We start from the raw sequence: 18,258 nt of genomic DNA on the forward strand, positions 1-18,258 counted from the left end.
AACGTACAGAGCACGGCGCAATTAAATATTTTTTTCAGAATTAAAGAACGACGGGACGAAATGCATTCGGCAAAATCGAATATGTTCATTTAGTTTACACATCGCTTGGCTTATTTTCGTGCACGAGTGTCAGGACACCGAGAGAGGCCAGGGCTGTAACGTCATTACGAATTGCAGAGAATATTCGGGTTGCATTTGCTCCAAAGCTACGTTCATTTATGCAGACGTGCTGCTGTCGCGTGTGTTTCCACAATGTGTTTATCACGCGAATAAAATCCCTGTAAATCTTTAGGATACAGTAAAACGATGATAAATGGCACTTGGCTACGAGCTAATTAGTAGTTTGAAAAGTCAGTAAGGGGGCATTGGCAGATTCAGGCTTTGAAAAACGCGTGTTGTTTCCGTGCACTATGAAAGATAAATTGGAATCACGTGAGATTTTTTTATTTTATAGTTTACAAAACTTCCTTAACATCACACAAGCCTTTCAATTATTTTTTTATTTGCCGAGTATCTAAAACGTATGGTTTGTCTGTGACATATAAGACGTGTATTTGCCAATCACTAAGTCACCCATATCTGCTCGATCTCATCGTATCTCTGAAGCTAGGCAGGCTTGAGCCTGTTTAATACTTGGATGGGTTGACCACCAGGGTTCGCCAGGCATTGGCAACATGGAGCTGCAAGGTGACTTGGAGCTGGCAGTGCTGTCACCATTTTATATTATGTGTGAGTTATCTCCAGATACTCTGGTTGAATCCCATATGCCAAACATGCCGAAGCAGGACCCTGCTGAAAAATAGTCTTGAGACTCAGTCAGTCTTTTCAGGGTAAAAATAATTGGAACTATTATGTATCTATGTTGAACTTCTTTAGCACCATACGTCGCCGACCGTGCTTATCAGAGGTGCGAAAATCAAACAAATTAACAACAAAAATAAATGTAGACAAATATGCTTATGGTAAGGGTGTTCATAATCAACGTTTTTGGGTTTAGATCGCGTTATTTATAATGTGTCGTAACCCTCCACCACCCGACACGGCCAATCAGCAAAAAAAGTGTCACGTTGACAAAAAACAAATAGTTCACTGCTTTAGCCCACCGGTGTGTTGAAGCGTGAGACCACAACATTTACACTTCTTAAGGTTGTTGCCGACAGTAGAGACCGCCAATGGGGACAAAGTCTCTCCGATGTGTTTGCTGCATTGCGCCGACGGTCGTTGGGCACCGTGTCCGACGTTTTACTCCACGTGCTCAAATCGTCTTCGGGTATTGAATGAACATAGGAAGAACCCGGTTTTAATCCTGTAGGAGAATGCAAAAAGCTCCCCAGCACGCGGGGCAAAAGGTCAGACGTCATGCCAAACAGCGCGTGAGAACACATCGGAGAGAAATACAGCACAACCGCGAACGCCTTTGCAGGACTGGACAAAGTCTCTTCCAAGGGCAACGTTATGAATATTGTAATGTTACGACATTTAATCTGGTAAAGGAAATTGCTCTTGATGCTGTAAGATTTAGCGCTCCAAAGGTTACTGTGTCCCATGTCCACAGAGGACCTCAATGTCCCCACAGCGGCGGTTGTACCAGATTGTGCGCAATGACCACATGGTGCGGCCCTGTCACTGCTCAATTGCCATTGGCGCCACGTGCGATTTGCTTGCAAATGAGTCGCGTGAAGCTCAGGGCACTGAATTACCGTTCATTTCCGAGGTCCTGAGACCACACTATTTAATGGGTTCCACTTCACCGCACATCACAATATCTGACCTGTGCCACTCCATGGCATGGAGAGGATGAGGCAAGCATGTGGTTGACCGAATATACGGAGTCCTAATCACATTGCTGCACATTAACTACAGCTGTACTTTTCTCACCGATGCCTGTGGCATAAAACTCTTGAGCATGCATGAATTAATTATATATTACAGTTCAGGTCATTCAAGCAAAGTTAATGTTCTTGGTTCTTTCGGTAAAGTCACGTAGAAGGGAAGTAATAAAAGAATAAAAATAAAACATAATAAAAAATAATTCTCACGACGTTTCGGCCACAACGCAAGCAGCCGTCCTCAGGTGAAGACCAGGTCTGTCGGGGAGACAGAGTCTGAATGACAGACCTGGTCTTCACCTGAGGATGGCTGCTTGCGTTGTGGCCGAAACGTCGTGAGAATTATTTTATTATGTTTAATTTTTATTATTTTATTACTTCCCTTCTACGTGACTTTACCGAAAGAACCAAGAAGATGAATCCCTGCAGTCACGAAAGCTTTAAATCGAAATTTAAAGTTAATGTTATTTTGATTAATGCCCAATAGTTGTAAACACCACCCACAAGCATTAGCATTCAAGGTAAACCAATTGCAATAACGTAACAGTCGTTATTAGTCCTTTGTAAATCTATAGTTGGATGAGGCCTCGCTAAGACCCTCTGATTGAGTGCGAACCACTTGCTGTACCGCTGAGCCACCTCGTTGGATTTGTTTAAACGCTTGAGAAAGAGGACCAGTTCGGATAGCACTTATCACTGATGTTAGCCACGGACGAGTAATAAACTCAGGTCGCTGGGTTCATCGCGCAGTGTACAAATCACTGGGCCAACACTATATCCCTCTTCCTACCCCATTGTCTAAAATATGACCTCAAAGTGCAATCTAACAGGGATGTGCAATGTTTTAGCCAATGTACATCTTTGTTGTTTAGTTTTACTGCAGAAAATTAAGAATGTGTACTCCCTAAGAGCAAGAAAACCAGACCATGCCCTTTATCTGTAGCATTCTTTTTGATAAATACACAAGAACATTTTTTGTAACTGTTATAAACAAAACAAATTAACAGCAGAGATGATCTGATTACAGTTAGACTTTTCACAGACCATTTGTTTCACAAGATGGCTTTATAAGAATATTCAAAAAGTATTTTCTCTCTTGTTTTCCGATGTGTTTTCTGGTCGTACCGCGTGTTTTCGCACTCATTACATACAAAGTGCTTGCCATAAATGAACCACAATAGCTCGCTAATCTCGTCAAGGAGCACAAACCATCACGTGAACTCCGGTCACCCTCGCAGCAGCTTTTGGCTAGTCATCTAACAAAGACGGTCACTGCATCGCGCTTTTTTAGATGCGCTTCTGTGGCCGTCTGGAATGATCTTCCGTCCGATATTACATCTAAATTGACAACTCATTTCCTTAGAACAGTTTTTTTTTATTATTTCGTTTGTTGTCCTTGCCCCGCACCTCCGATTTGCGTAATTGGCTACGTACGGTGCGAAAGAAGTTCAACAATCACACATACGTACGTTCAGCACGTTTGTGTACAGGGAGGCCAACTGCAATACCTGCTCTCAGCAGAAATCTAAGCAGAAGGACAAGAGGAAGACGAAGACGGACGTGGTGGGGGAATAATATCAAAGAGTAATCCCTGAATGAGGAACATTACAGGAGGAAGTGCTGGGATAGGTTGACCTCCGACCTCTGAACCCAGAACTGATACAAACAGGTGGATAAAAAATTAACCCGTAAAAACAAAGTTTTTCACTATAAATCCTTTATATGCGTGGCGGCTAGAGTCCTCTCGTCCTCTGGCTTGAGATGGCTGCCACCTATGGGTCAGATGATTGCCTGCCACCATTAAGCAATTGGTAATTAAATATAATTTATTTTTTCCTAAAAAGTGGAAAATTTTGGGAAAAAAATTTCACGAAAATAAATTGTCACGCACAACGAGTCTGTGTGCAAAATGTCAGCTCGATTGGATCACGGGAAGTGGGTTAAAAAACGACCGAAAGATTTTCACGGTAGTAAGCGCGCAAGCAAGTGAACTTAATATAAAGGATTTAAAAATACAAGCAGAGCTCCATTTTGCGTCTTTATATAAAGTAACCATATTATTTAGTCTATCAGTCTTTTGGCTTTGCAGGTAAATATTATCAAACAGGATTCGTTTAAGCAAGCTAATTCTGTACCGATGGTTGACCTTCCAGGTCTGATGAGTAGACAGGATTGTAAATCAAATGCTATTGGATTATAATACGTTATTGGCAAGAGCACTCCCTGTCAAACATGGAATCCTGTTCGCCGCAAAAAAGCAATGCAGTACAGATGGATATATTTTTGCATTCCATTAATTGAAATCGCCACCTGACAATTTGCCTTGGTTTCGCACCTCCGATGTGCATGGTTGACTACGTCCAGTGCGAATGAAGTTCAACATTCATCCATGCGGCGGCTTGTGCCGATGATTTATGCAAGGCCCTAATGTGAAGTGAATACTCAAGAGTCTGACATGATCATATCAGGGAAGATTACGGCTTGCTGCTCACACAAAAAGCACACAATCTGTTTACATGAATTCCTTAAAGATAAGCGCTGTGTAAGATAACAGAGCTACATATTTGCATTTAATTGTATTTAACATAATGTTTTGTTCGAGATTGGGTTGGTTCATTCCCATTTGCAGAAAGCATGCTTTGTTTATAGAGCCCAAAAATAAACAATCATTACACATTGCTGAATCTCTGCGATCTTTGTGAACAATTTACGTTCACTCGATAGGAGGATAATTTACAGAACTAGAGCCCTTTGTTAATGCCGGTCATGAGGGTCATTTGACCATACTTTACCGCGTTGGTCAGTGCGAGTTGGTGAACGGGGTTCAGGGCTGGTTCAGACATCACTGATGCTGGCCAAAGCCGGGAGACGACCTCACTTTACCCAGTTCAAAGCGCTGCGAAAAGGCTGTTGGGTCCATATTACTGGAAATCTGTGAACAAGAGATTTATAGCTCATCGGATTCCTCAAGTCTAAACTATTATTAATTCACATTAGTTTCGTGTCCTTTTTTTTACACAGAAGAACGACTGAGACGTCAAATCTGCGATTTAAGCATTTCAAGTATGCGTAAATATTTAGTGAAACGGGCCTACTAATTTTGACCAGACAGATGGTCCTGCTTCGTTGACGATGTCCACAATTATTACAACAATTTGAAGGCTTTTCTGTTTTTTTTTTTATACCGCAAAGGGCAGCGTTTATTTCTGACAGAGGGCTGTAAATTGAAAATAATCTGGATTGACAAACAGGGCTGTAAGGCATCATTGCTATTGTATTCTCGTATAGTTCTAAATAATGAAGGAGATGTTGTAAACCACCCTGCTGAGTTAACGCTGTTCCCATCTTGAAGTCATCCACTAGCTCTTACAAGTGCGTGGCTCTTCGAGGTATAACAACAGACACAGTTTATTTATCCCCAGGTCCATAACTACTCTGCAATGGTTTTTCATTTTCTGTGAGCTTTGCTGTACGCTTACAGTGCACAAGCACAAATGTTTGTCTTTTTTTAAAAGTAGAACATCGTATTACCATATAAACAGCGGCTGCTGTTTATTTTGCTTTCAAAAAAAGTGCAACCCCTCCCCCCCCCCCACAAATATAATTTGTGCGACTTCATAAAACAAATTTGTATCGGTTCAAGCTAAGGCTTTGAAACAGAGAAAAGTTTATAATTTTTGCCATTGCTCACGTAAAGGGCACTGCAAGAGCATGATGATTTTTCAGAAGGGTAAGTATCGGCCTTTAATAAAAGTCGAGACTCATGAATTGGCAATGTTTGTGTCTTGAAAATGTTCGCAAAAATGCATTTGGGTGCAGCGTTTGGAAGCTAAACCACAATTTTCAGCAGGACTTAATTTCTCACTTTAATATATTCCGGGTCACTGTGTTGTGCCAGCTTCAAAAATGTGTTTTTTTTTCCAGTCATCGACCTGCGACCGACCCATATTGTAAGCCCTGGATAAATCTTAACTTAAAGCTTTCGTGACTGCAGGAATTCATACTCTTTGGGTCATTCGGTAAAATCACGAAGATAGAAAAAGAATAAAATAAAATCCCGATCAATACAATGGCTTCTTCAGCACCGTAGCCGTGGGGTTACATTAACACATTGACATGCTCATCTCTAGCAACACAATAGCCGAGGTATAGCTAGCTCTGCGATCTTACATTTACTCGCAAATTCCATCTCTAGCCCCGCCCACTTACCCTTGGGTTGTACCCATATCAAACCTTTATAGCCTTTGGCTGCAGTAGCTTTCTCGTTACATGCCTTCCTGCCTCAGCAGTCTGCCTGCTCGATTTTTTCACCTGAAGACGATTGCTTGTGTTGCGATCGAAACTTCGCGATTTAGTATTATTTAATTTAATTATTTTTCTATCTACGTGACTTTACCGTTAGACCCAAAGTGTATTAAGCCCTGGATATTTGGAAACTTCTCAATGAAAGGGATGTTCAAGTTCAAGTTTATTTATTAGGTATAGCCCTGTGAGCCATTCGGCTCTTGAATCGGGTGCAACCGCAACAAACAGAAAACAAAAACATGAACAAGAAAACATCTTAAAGTGACTATGTGCAAACAGAAAATCCAAGAAAAGAGAGCAAAATATTGAAGAAAAAGCACCGTACACCAACACTGTGTGAAAAAATCCCAGTGGGATGCAAGTCAAACAACAACAACCACAAGACAACTTAGATTAAGGCCATCGGTCTAACTCTGTACGACAACAAAAAACATGTCCAAACCAAAAAACTTTCGAAAATCACCAAAATAAAGCCATAAAAGCAATGAAACATTGATCATAGGAACTGTGACCGAATTTTCACAATAAACGACGTAATGGCTTTCTCACACCAGCTGTTATGAAATATTGGCGGTTTCCCACTAAATTTAGTGCAGGTTTGCATGGCTCATCTGTTTATAGCCTTGATGCTGTGGGTGAAATTCCACATTTCTATAGTGGGGGCGAGCCCTTCCATTGGACAATCAATGTTGACTGGATAAAGGCTGCATACCGCAAAATGCCAAATTAATGAGCTTGACTGACACCTCTGCTATTTCACAACCTGGTCTTGGCCATGGGATCCACATGAGTGGAATGATCTTTGTTAGGCAAGGTCAGAATTGAAAATTAACTGCCTTAATTATGTAATTTATATATTGACTAGCTTGCAGCTGGGATTATGAAGGTGGAGAGTTGGGTATAGAGGTGTGATGGGGTCAAGGCACACTGAAAGCAGATCCTGTCTTGGTACCTCTAATGAGCGTGTGTCAGATCCACAGAATGATAGCACTGGTCAACAAAATAAAATTCTGGCCTGGACTTTTGCAGCTGTTTTAGACTAATTTCAGGGTGCTGATTCCAAATCTGATCTGAGATTTGCTCTATCACATCTCATTTTTATGCTATCGGCATACCCCATTTTCATTGATTTTACCCGAAAATAATTGTCACTTATGATTGCAAGTTGTTGCGAGTCAGTGACTGTTTTAGTGTTAAAATATGGTGCTGTATTTTTAGGATAGTGTGTTTATAATATCATTTTATGTAGATATCCACATTTATTTAATATTTTTCTTCTGCAGTTTTTATTGAAAATGCAATATTTGATATCTCAAAAACCTGATGTGATGGACAAAAACTGATGCCAGATTTGGAATCAGCACCCCAAAATTACATTAAAACCGTTGGAATACCTTATGCCAGAAAAAGTGTGTTGACCAGTGTAGTATACTCATTACCAAAGGAACCAGAGTGAGGCCATGGGATTTTAGGACTAATTGGTTTATTTTCCCATGCAAACACGTTCATTTTGTGCAGGATCATCAGATAACAGCTGTGCAGGACTGGAAAAAGTTCCACTGTGTGGTAAGAAGAGACTGCAATGACTCCCCCCCCCCCTACGCAACTTCTCAGAAATATTTTCGAAAACTCAGCCCTGGACAGCTCCAGCTGTAATTAAGTTTTGCGCATAGATAGTGGTGATGATGATTGTTTGCTAGTGAAACTGCTGTTGATGCTACTGATGATGGTGATGTGAGTTGCCATCATACTGTTGCTGTTGATATGGAAAGTAGACGCATGAGTCATTACTCTTAATGATCACCAACATTTTTGCAGTTGCTGCTGATTGTGTTTCTTCTACTGATGCTATTGCAGCAGTTGCTATTGCTGCTGCTGCTGTTGATGATGATAATATCGCTATTCATATGATGATGGTGATGCTGTTATTGCTACTGATGCTGCTGATGATTATGATGTTGCTGCTACTGATCATGCTGCCACTGATTATGATGATATAAAAAGCAAATACAGTACAACAATGGCCCATGATGATGACGACGATTAATACAAGTAGGAACAACAGGTTCCACACTGCCCACCAGGGATTATTTGTCTGTCTGTCGTGCATATTTGTCTGTCGTGCACGAATGCGCTGTCCAACCAAGTTCCTACCTGCCCACTCCGAAGGAACGTGTTTAAGGGAGAACGGAAAATAAATTAATAACGGCAGAGTAGTGTATATTACGCTGTGCGAAACACACTACATTGAGCACTGCTCTATACTGGGGTAGAATTTATTGGTAAAATTTGGCCAGTACACTGGAATAGCCAGAGGGCCTCGATTACCCCACCACCCCCCAATTGACGCCTATGCCGAACACATCGATTCAACTTCCTGTCAATGTCCGAGCCTAAATGGCTTCTTTTTTTAAAATGGCAGCCAAATGTTTCGTCTTTCTTTTTGTGCACAAAATGTCCTTCTCGTGGTTTACATGGCACGCACGATTCTCCCCTGCTATCAGGGGACACTTTTTCTTTTGTCAGGTGCCCCCATTGATTTGCAAGGTCTCTCTGCCCATCTTTACAGAGCTGCGCATTTACGAAGACAAATGACAGCAGCACGACAATAAGCTAACGGCAATGTCATTTGAGGGGGGGGAGAGGGGCAGAGGAGGAGGAGGGGGGGCGTACACAATATCTGTGTATTAGGGGAGTTGTTTGTGAATATCCCCTGGGTTTTTTCATTGAATGATATCCAATGGGTGTTCGTAATAAGAACCAGAAATGTACAAGCGGACGCATTTTATACAAGTGGCTCCTGTTATGAGATCGTGAAGCTGCAATGGTGGAACGCTGGACCTGCAATTCAGAGGTCGCCAATTCGATCTCCCGGTGCGGCAGTCGACACGATGGGCCAAGTTCATTCCACGTTGCCGCGCCCAGCAGCATAATGGGTACACCAGTGGGAAGGAGACAAAGGCACGGCTTAACTATCCTCTAAAGCAGTGGTTGTTAGCCTTTGCTGCAGCCTTGCACCTCTTTGGTTGTAAAAAGAAAAAAAAAATGTATAATGTTAATACATACATGCGGTTTGATGAAACAAAGTAGTTGTACTTACGTGCCCGTGCTTAATTTTCGTTTCGATGATTTACGTAAAAAAAAAATCTGCCCATGTCTCGCTACCCCCAGAAAGGGCATCTCGTACCCCAGGTTAAGAACCACTGCTCTAGAGGGGCTATAAAGAGCTCTCTCTCTCTATTGGAGGCCCGTGTGCTGGCAAGGGCGTGAGAAGTTGCAGGGTTGCACTTTTGCCTTATGTGACGAAAGCTCACCGATGAACACTGGTGTTTGAAGGCCGTTGGTCAAGCTTTAGTTTGCATTAAACTCGAGAGGGAGTTTTAAAGTCAAGGATCCAATACAGATCATTATATTTAAGATTGCTCCAATGCGTTGCATGTGGTAAGAGGAAACTCGCTTCCTGTGCCCATTAATTTGTGCGAGGAGCAATCATTTCCCACTGGGTATGGCTGAAACTTCACATCGCACGTTCTACAGCCATTTTCTTTTTTATTTAGTTTTCATGAATCGGCACCGTTAATGAAACTGCATCTCACAACGCTTCGCAAAGCCGCACCTCCGATTAGCGTGCTTGGCTTCGTACGGTGCGAAATTGCAACGTATGTACGTACATTACATACATACACCGCGAAGACGCTTAGATTGAGACATTTTTAGACAATCAATGAGTGTTTGTACGTGTGCGATGAGCACCCGGAGAAAACCCCACACTTGCGATGAGGCAACACTCTATACCAGGCAGATGGTGCCAGGTGAAAACGAGTCCACACCTGCTGTAGCACCTTCCTTCCCCTGGCGAGCCAGGCTATGGCTTCTGGACGCCCACATGACCCTTGGGCTACACCTATCTCAAACCTTTATAACATCCTGCCTCAGCAGCTCTCCCGCCATATTTTTTCACCTGATGACGATTGCTTGTGTTGCGATCGAAACGTCGTGATTTTTTTTCAAATATTTTTTTCATCTACGTGGCTTTACCAAAAGACCCAAAGAATATGGAGTGAACCTTCCCACACAGTGTCGGTCATCGGGTTTGCTTGACCAGACTTCACCACCGTGGTCATTGCGTGCCGATGAAAGAGGATCCAGTTCAGACTCCACTCATTGGTCAGTGTCGATTGGTGATTGGTAACCAATAAAAAAACATGTAATTTTAGATAGAGTTGTTTCGTTATGTACACAATCACCACCCCCAATGCACAAAAATGATGTAACATATCCACCGGTAATTAACTGATTAAGCTTTTGCACGTGCACTCCGAAAAACAAGGGCAGCTATATTTGTATAACAAATGTCACTGTGGTTGTTCCCTTTATTAATGTCTTTCTGTTGGTAACAATAATTATTATAATGCTGGCATAACATACAAATACTAAAAGCCAATAATATGAGCAGAATGATATATTACATGTAGTAGAGTTAAGCTATAAGTGTGCACACAAGTCCTTGCCATTATTATATATTTTTCTGGCTGCATTGCAGACCATTTTTCAGTGTTATTATCACTACGCTGGCAAGCAAAAGCTCTGCTGAAAGGATGCATTTCAGGATGGAGAAATATATTGCATACAATCTCCATATTTCGCGACACGTCATTTGTAACAATTTCATGAAGAGAAAATTAAATCGCTTAAGGGAGATTTGTAAAGTGAGCCAACGCCGTTATAATTCCTTGCAAAATATTTTAATAAAATTGGCTTTTTTTTGTCTTTCTTTTAAAATTACACCTTCACCACATTTATACTGTACAAGCTACAAAATGGAAATTCCGTAATTATCAGCCACGCCAAGTCGGTTATCTGTCCGCGGGTTTTTTTAGCGCCTTGCAAGAGGTCACGGTGCCGAGTGGGTGGCCAGCCACCGGGGGCATTATTTATAGCCTGCAGTCTGGCACATACATCACATGCACAATGCGACCCTTAAGCGTGCCAAGGTGTGTTAATCCATTGCCACGGTGCGTTTATACATTCCATTACGTTTCTGTGCTTGCGATTCTTGTAGCCACCAGGCTGTACAAACCGAGCTGGGGAAAAATATGGCACAAGCAGGACTGGGCCCAGAATATCATAAATTGAAGAGACATGGAAGCAAAAACACCTTTCCAGGAAGAGCAGCTCTATGAAAAAGACAGTTAATGTCCAACATTTCTTAAACAAATTGAGATATGTGTCAGTGACACAACTGTAAAACATAGCAGAATATGTATGAATTAGTTTTACTTTGCTTGTTTACCCGGGAAAGCCTCGCTGAGCCTCAAGAATATATTACAGGAAGATCCGCACGTACATTTTCAGCATTGGGTTGTTTGGCGAATACCACGTTCTGTACATCGCACGTGGTGTTTAAGCCATGGGAGAAATTTGGAGACAAACATAAAAAAACTCCACACAAGCAAGGCGCCCAAGTTGTGAATCGAATCCAGGTGTTACTTTCTGTGAGCCACAAGTGTTACCCCTGCCCAAGCCTGCCAGCCATCAATTACACATTATAGCCTGTTTTTCTTGATATAAAAAAATACTTGTGAGTAACTCACAACAGCAAACAAGCTGATGTTGGTAACATTTATGAATACGCGAGTTAAAGGTTAAAGTGACTATTAGAGGCTCTGAATTAAAACCACTGCTGGCCTCTGAAACAGCGTCCAGACTTCACCGTCGCAATTACCGAGCGTTAACCCCCCCCCACCACCACCAATTCACCGCTTAAAAAAAAAGTTATTTCCAGCATTCAAATAATAATTTATCCCCCTAGAGGCAAAAGGCTGCGAATTATTACTCTTAACAAGATTTGAATCAGCATTTCGACCTTTCAAGAGCTTGTAACTCTTTACTATAATTTTGTTAAATTTTGCCTAAAGCAGGAGGGGAAAATAGAGCAAAGCCTCCTTCTGCACCGTGATCCTCATGCACACTGTGTTTATATGAAATACAATTCTCATATACAGTATATATATATTTCAATGCGACGCTGGTGTACATACACAGACAGTATGTTATATATATGTGTGTGTGTATATATATCAGAATTCTAGATTTGAAGCTTTCGTGACTGCAAGGATTCATACTCTTAGGTTTTTTCGGAAAAGTCACGTGACTTTACCAAAAAAACCTAAGAGATTATATCAGAATATTTATTCATACTGGAGAAATCCGATGTCCTATAAAGCTCTTTTTAATAAAATGTCCAGTAGGGTCGTGTCAGAACGTCACAACAACCATCAAAAATTAACCCGTAAAAACAAAGTTTTTCACTATAAATCCTTTATATGCGTGGTGGCTAGAGTCCTCTCGTCCTCTGGCTTGAGATGGCTGCCACCTATGGGTCAGATGATTGCCTGCCACCATTAAGCAATTGGTAATTAAATATAAAAAAAATTTTCCTAAAAAGTGTAAAAATTTTGCATTTTTTTTCACTAAAATAAATTGTCACGCACAACGAGTCTGTGTGCAAAATGTCAGCTCGATTGGATCACGGGAAGTGGGTTAAAAAACGACCGAAAGATTTGCACGATCGTAAGCACGCAAGCAAGTGAACTAAATATAAAGGATTTAAAAATACAAGAACATGATAGGAGTGCACAATATAAGAAAGGTAAGCAAATCACTAACACAAATATACAAATAAAACTAAAATATTTTATCTTACCAGGTGAAGCCCACTGAGCTGGTAGCTTCTCTTTCAGAAGTGACCTGGCCGCAAATGACAGCTCAACGAAGTGGCTCATCGTGTGTGCAACAGCTGAGAGGAGAGTTGGTGCAGGTGTGAATGTGCCGTGGTCTGTGTTACCATTGACCCGAGTTCAATTCCCAGCAACAGAAAATATCGGTGGTGGGCAATACTGTCAATATTAACCAGCCCCCACCCCACCTTCACCAGCCCATACTGACCAGCACAGTGAAGTATGGTCAATAAAATGTGAAAGACTGATGGAGCATGGGGAGGCCTTCATCCAGCAGTGAATTACCACAGGGCTTTAAATTATCATTACTATTTAACAGGATTCTTGGTTACAGAGCTGAGAGCTGAGGCAAAAATAATCCTTGCCTGTATGATAAATAACTGTGGTACTGAAATAATTCTCTGTATGTATGTGTATGTATAGTAAACTTCCTTCGCACCATACAAAGCCAGCCGCACTAATTGTAAGTGCAAAGAAAAGACAATAAACTACATACAAAAAGCAGTTCTAAAGAAATTAGTTTTAAATCTAGATTTACAAGTGCATAGCTCCAGTGGCTTCCTAATATCAGAAGAAAGCGCATTCCAGACAGCCACATCTGAAAGCGCGCGATGCTGTGACCATTTTTGTCCGATGGTTAGCCTCAAGCCGCTGCTGCGAGGACGAGACAATAAACATGATGAGAAGAGGCATGACAAGCAGACCGATACGATGGCTTTTTACCCATGACTGCAACTTGCATTCACGAGTGTGTGGCTGGTGCACGTGACACTGTGGCTCTTACCGGCGGCCGGGCGTGGTGCTGGCCACCCACCCCCTCGTGTACCGTTCCGGCCTTCATAGGTGCTCGCTAACAGCACTTGCCCCTACAGTCTGTTAAGGCTATACGGGGGATCTTTGTATTACCTGTGGCACCAGCTGGCCAGCTCTCCAGAGTGATGCCGCAGTTCAAGGTCCTCAGCTCATCAGCGCTCAGCTTGGAGGAGAGCTCAGGGATGGAGTGCAGGAACCGGGACACTGCCTGGCGGTCCGCCTCAATCCGTTCAAATGGGCTGCGTAGCGAATGCACACGTACAAGAAGGGTTTCAAGAGCTCGAGAAACGAGTCTCAATTGCAAGGATGACCTGGGTCACCGAAAAGACAGACTAATATTCACAAAAATGGTCATTGATGCCCTTTGAGCAGCGGTGATGCCATTGTGGTGCTTGTGCCAGGCTCCGTTTATTCCGAAGCCACGCGTGATGGCTTAGTCTCGCTGACTGAAGGCTGATGGGCAGAGAAAGATTTTGTGGGTTGAGTTATTAATTTTCCATGGTTTTTCTTGTAATTACTTGCAATATATGTATATGCCATGACATTGCATACTGACGCACGAAATTAAATACATATACACATACACAGCAAAAACACTTTACTTTGGAATAGAGTAACGTCGTCATCCAGAGGGTAAGAGAAGGTTGCTTGACGTTGAAAGCATTTACACAATCAATTGTCATTCATTCATTTGTATGATGTCTTTGAACTCATCAATGCAACTATTTGGCATCAAATTAAATACTGGGCAGCTTTTAATATTCCTTCATCGAGATTTGATGCGACATTAAGTGCTAGTTCGTCAAACGGCAGGTTTTGTATTTTGGGGTAAAGTGTGTTTTGGGGTAAAGCCTCTTCCTAGAACTAGAAGTCTGGTCATCATGGAAATGTTGGTCAAATGCCCTTAAGTGGAAGCTCTTCCACCAGCAGTGGTGTAAGCAAGTATTTGCAGGTTGCACCTTTACCTTGTAAAGTTGGAACGCGCTTCCTTCCGATATTAGGAAGCCACTGGAGCTATGCACTTTTATATTTTGGTTAAAAAAAACTCATTTCTTTAGAACTGCCTTTTGTATTTAGTTTGTTGTCCTTCCCCTCCGCACCTGCGATTAGCACGGCTAGCTACGTATGGTGTGAAAGAAGTGCAATATACACACACGCACATAGCTTTTGCTGGCTCCATAATTTTGTGAGCTGTTTCATGACAAAGTTCGATTTTCCCATTTCCCAGACGGTTTATATATTTATATGTTGTTTTTTTTAAAAGGGCAGCACAATTGACGTAAGTTCGCGCCTTGCCGTGGGGTTGGGTGCTATGACGCCACATCGGAGCCTGAAAGGATGACCCGTACCTCCCAGGGAGAATGAAATCCCGTACCTCCCAGGGAGAATGAAATCCCGTACCTCCCAGGGAGAATGAAATCCCGTACCTCCCAGGGAGAATGAAATCCCGTACCTCCCAGGGAGAATGAGATTTGATGTCACTCCACTAATGAAATGATACGCTCGAAATAGGGCACCTCGCACAAACGCCAAAAGAAACCGCAATAAGCTGCGCGCAGGCACACGGCATTTAATGTTAAATACACTTAATGCAATTTTTGTTCGTAAGCATTGCACATTTGATCAGTTACCATAGCCGTAGTGCACTGTTTTTGCCAATAGCTCGGAAGGGGCCCATACAATGGAAGGGTATAAAGGTCCCAACACCTGGAGTTTCAGCGAGTGCATGAGACACGTAATAAATACAGCTTCGTAGTCAGGGAATAGGATATTTTCTCAGCAGCCCCGTAGAGCCATACGATTGCTCCACTTAACCCTGTTTTAACATCATTACGTAATTGCAAATTTGTCGTGTCAAATTTGTATTAATAGTGCCAATTTACAACTGTGATATTCTCAAAAGACAGTCTGCGGTGGTGACAGTTATAATAAATGAAGCAAGATTCGTTTTTTTTTACAATTTTCTTGCTGTCATTCTTTCAATCAGAACATTGCGTTTGAGCATAACTCACTCAATAAGCCGTTGTTAAAATATACACAAGTAGATATAATCTGAAAAAGTATGGCAACTCTGTTAACATTTATTTTGGATAAATAAAGGATTATTTTTCTTACAATAACAAAATCTAACTTATATAAGTGCTCTTGACAACCCATTATGCCAATGAACTTTACAATATAACAAAGTACAAACTATAAAACACAACCAATACAGTTGAGAAAATTGGCAGATCAAAAACAAACAAGTGTTTACGCATGACGTTCATACATCGAATGACTTACAGTCCCAGTTTGGCTGATCAGCTAATCGAAACGTAACCTAATTTCTTTACAACTTGGTCCAATCATCCAATACAAATCCGATATTTTTGTAAATATCGTTAAATTCAAACCTGGATTAACAGTGCACTGCTGGTGTTATGTTGTATTAAATACACTTCCAAGCGTTTAATATGTTTTGGTTGATAAGGGTAGAAAAGTTCATTAGCATGCCCTGCTGGTAATGAAGAGCTGTTTCCACTTTTAATGAGTTTTTTTTGCTAACTGAAATTTCTTAAAATTTATGACGTTTAATGAGCGTATAGATGTTTAATTAGCTTTTATATATTGTTCTGCTTCTCTGTAATGGTACAGCATTTGTGTATAATCATTAGCAGCGATTAAAACACAATTTTAGAATATGCTGAATGTGTTAAGGCTGACAAAAGAGGATTTATATGCAACAGACATTAATTATTAATTGGTGTAAAATATTTTAATTTCCAGTCTTTTTAGGTAAAACCCACAATATTATTACACGAGAAAAGGAGAGCCCTAAGCACATTGTTAATTTAGATTGAAGGTAAATGAAAACTATGAGTGTCTTTTGTTGATTCAACAAATATAGACACAAATTAAATTAAATGAAGAACAAAACACATCCTCTTTACACGTATCGGGTTGTTTATATGAATACCTAAAGCGACACTTCTTCTTCGTATGGCTGATGTTAATGTAAAACAACAACAACAATTATACATTTACATTGAGGTTGTTTAGCCAAATAATGATGTCACGAGTAGCGGATTGCATCGCTGTGATGATGATGCCTCTGTCATATTTGTGAATCAGCCATTGAGTGCCATGGTCTGTTTTGGGTGACACCACATTTGTACATCAAGTATGCGCATCTGCCACAGGTTCTGTGGAAGCGGTTAAGGTGACACGCTGAAGGATCGGCCCACGCTAGCAGCTAGTCCAGGGCCACCTTCCACCCCATGTGTCTTCGGCGAGTCTGCCTACCTGTCTGTCTGTCTGTCTCACTGTTAAGCTTCATCTCTGCACAAGTCATCTCTGATTTTGTCTATCCACTTTCTCCTCGGCCATAGTTGTGGTCTTGTCCCATGTCCCATCAATGTTACCAGACGAGATCATCGTTGGGAACCTCTCCCTGCTCATCCACACATTTTCATAGTCAAATTAATTTGTTGCTCAAATGAGCATTTAGGTTTACAGCTCTGACGTCAGTTGTTCCATATTCCTCGGGCACCTCTGTGGCGAAATGTTAACTCCCTCGCCTGGTATACAGGAGGTCGTGGGTTCGATAACAACCCTGACGCCTGCATATTTGGAGGTTGCACGTGGTCGTTTGGATTTTTCTATGGGTCCCCTCCACATTTAGAAATATGCGTTTAGAGTGTTTGGCTGATATAAATTTCCACATAGAAAGCCACTTCGTTGAGCTATCATTTGTGGCCAGGTCGCTTCTGAAAAATAGCTATACAGATCAGTGGGCCTTACCTGGTGAAATAAAAAAAAATAGTTTATCGTTTAGTTTATGTTCAGGGCTTTGGCTACCCATATGATAACCACAGTTGACTTTGCCACAATGTACTGATTTTATCGACCCCAGAGTGATAATGGCTGAGTCACCCCCCAACCAGGATTTGAACTCACAACCTTCTGATTACGAGCCACTCGCTCTGTCACTGCTCCACCCGGCCAAGTGGTATGACAAACATCTCTGTTGTACATTTATAACGACAGTACTTTAAAATTACGTATTTTTTGAGTCTGTTAAAACATACACTGTGAGCCGATTTGAAAATAGATAAGTTGTCCTTTGCAAAATACACACATTGACTGGCTATGGGAGCGGTATGTGTCCCTGGCTACTCGTTGTGTACAGAGGAGGCGCTAAATGTGAGTGTCGCAGACTGCATGAAGCTGACCTCAGATAAGGGCATCTCCTCCCACGACTTCGAGCATTGTAATGACAAACAATAATCCATAATAGAAGTTTTTTGGGTTAGATCACGTAAATATAAATGTGTTGTTAAACCCGCCACCACCCGACACAGCCAATTCGTAAGGTTTGTCATGTAAACGAAACATTCCAATTCGTTACTAGTTCAGCACATCAGTGTGTTGGAGAGCAACCCCCCAGAGTAGCGGAGAAATCCTCCTGTTTAGGTCTCAAATACAGTACAATGATAAATGTGATAAATGTGACCCGAGTTCAATTCGTGGTCATGGCTACCATCAGTGGCAAGTGATATTTGAATCAGTCCTGGGCATCTCCCAACTTACAT

At 41.6% G+C, this 18,258-nt stretch overlaps 1 protein-coding gene across 1 annotated transcript in view; it reads right to left on the reverse strand.

The window, feature by feature from the left end:
* The window catches only part of CNBD1 (cyclic nucleotide binding domain containing 1), a 162,385-nt gene that overhangs the window by 117,632 nt on the left and 26,495 nt on the right, over positions 1-18,258 (reverse strand). Inside the window, exon 3 of the mRNA XM_078864231.1 lies at positions 13,781-13,926. Within this exon, the coding sequence (XP_078720357.1) occupies positions 13,781-13,926 (146 nt within the window). The remainder of the gene's footprint in view (positions 1-13,780; positions 13,927-18,258) is intronic.

This window comes from Lampetra fluviatilis, chromosome 17, assembly GCF_964198595.1.
Source record: "Lampetra fluviatilis chromosome 17, kcLamFluv1.1, whole genome shotgun sequence".
NCBI classification, from domain to species: Eukaryota; Metazoa; Chordata; class Hyperoartia; order Petromyzontiformes; family Petromyzontidae; genus Lampetra; species Lampetra fluviatilis.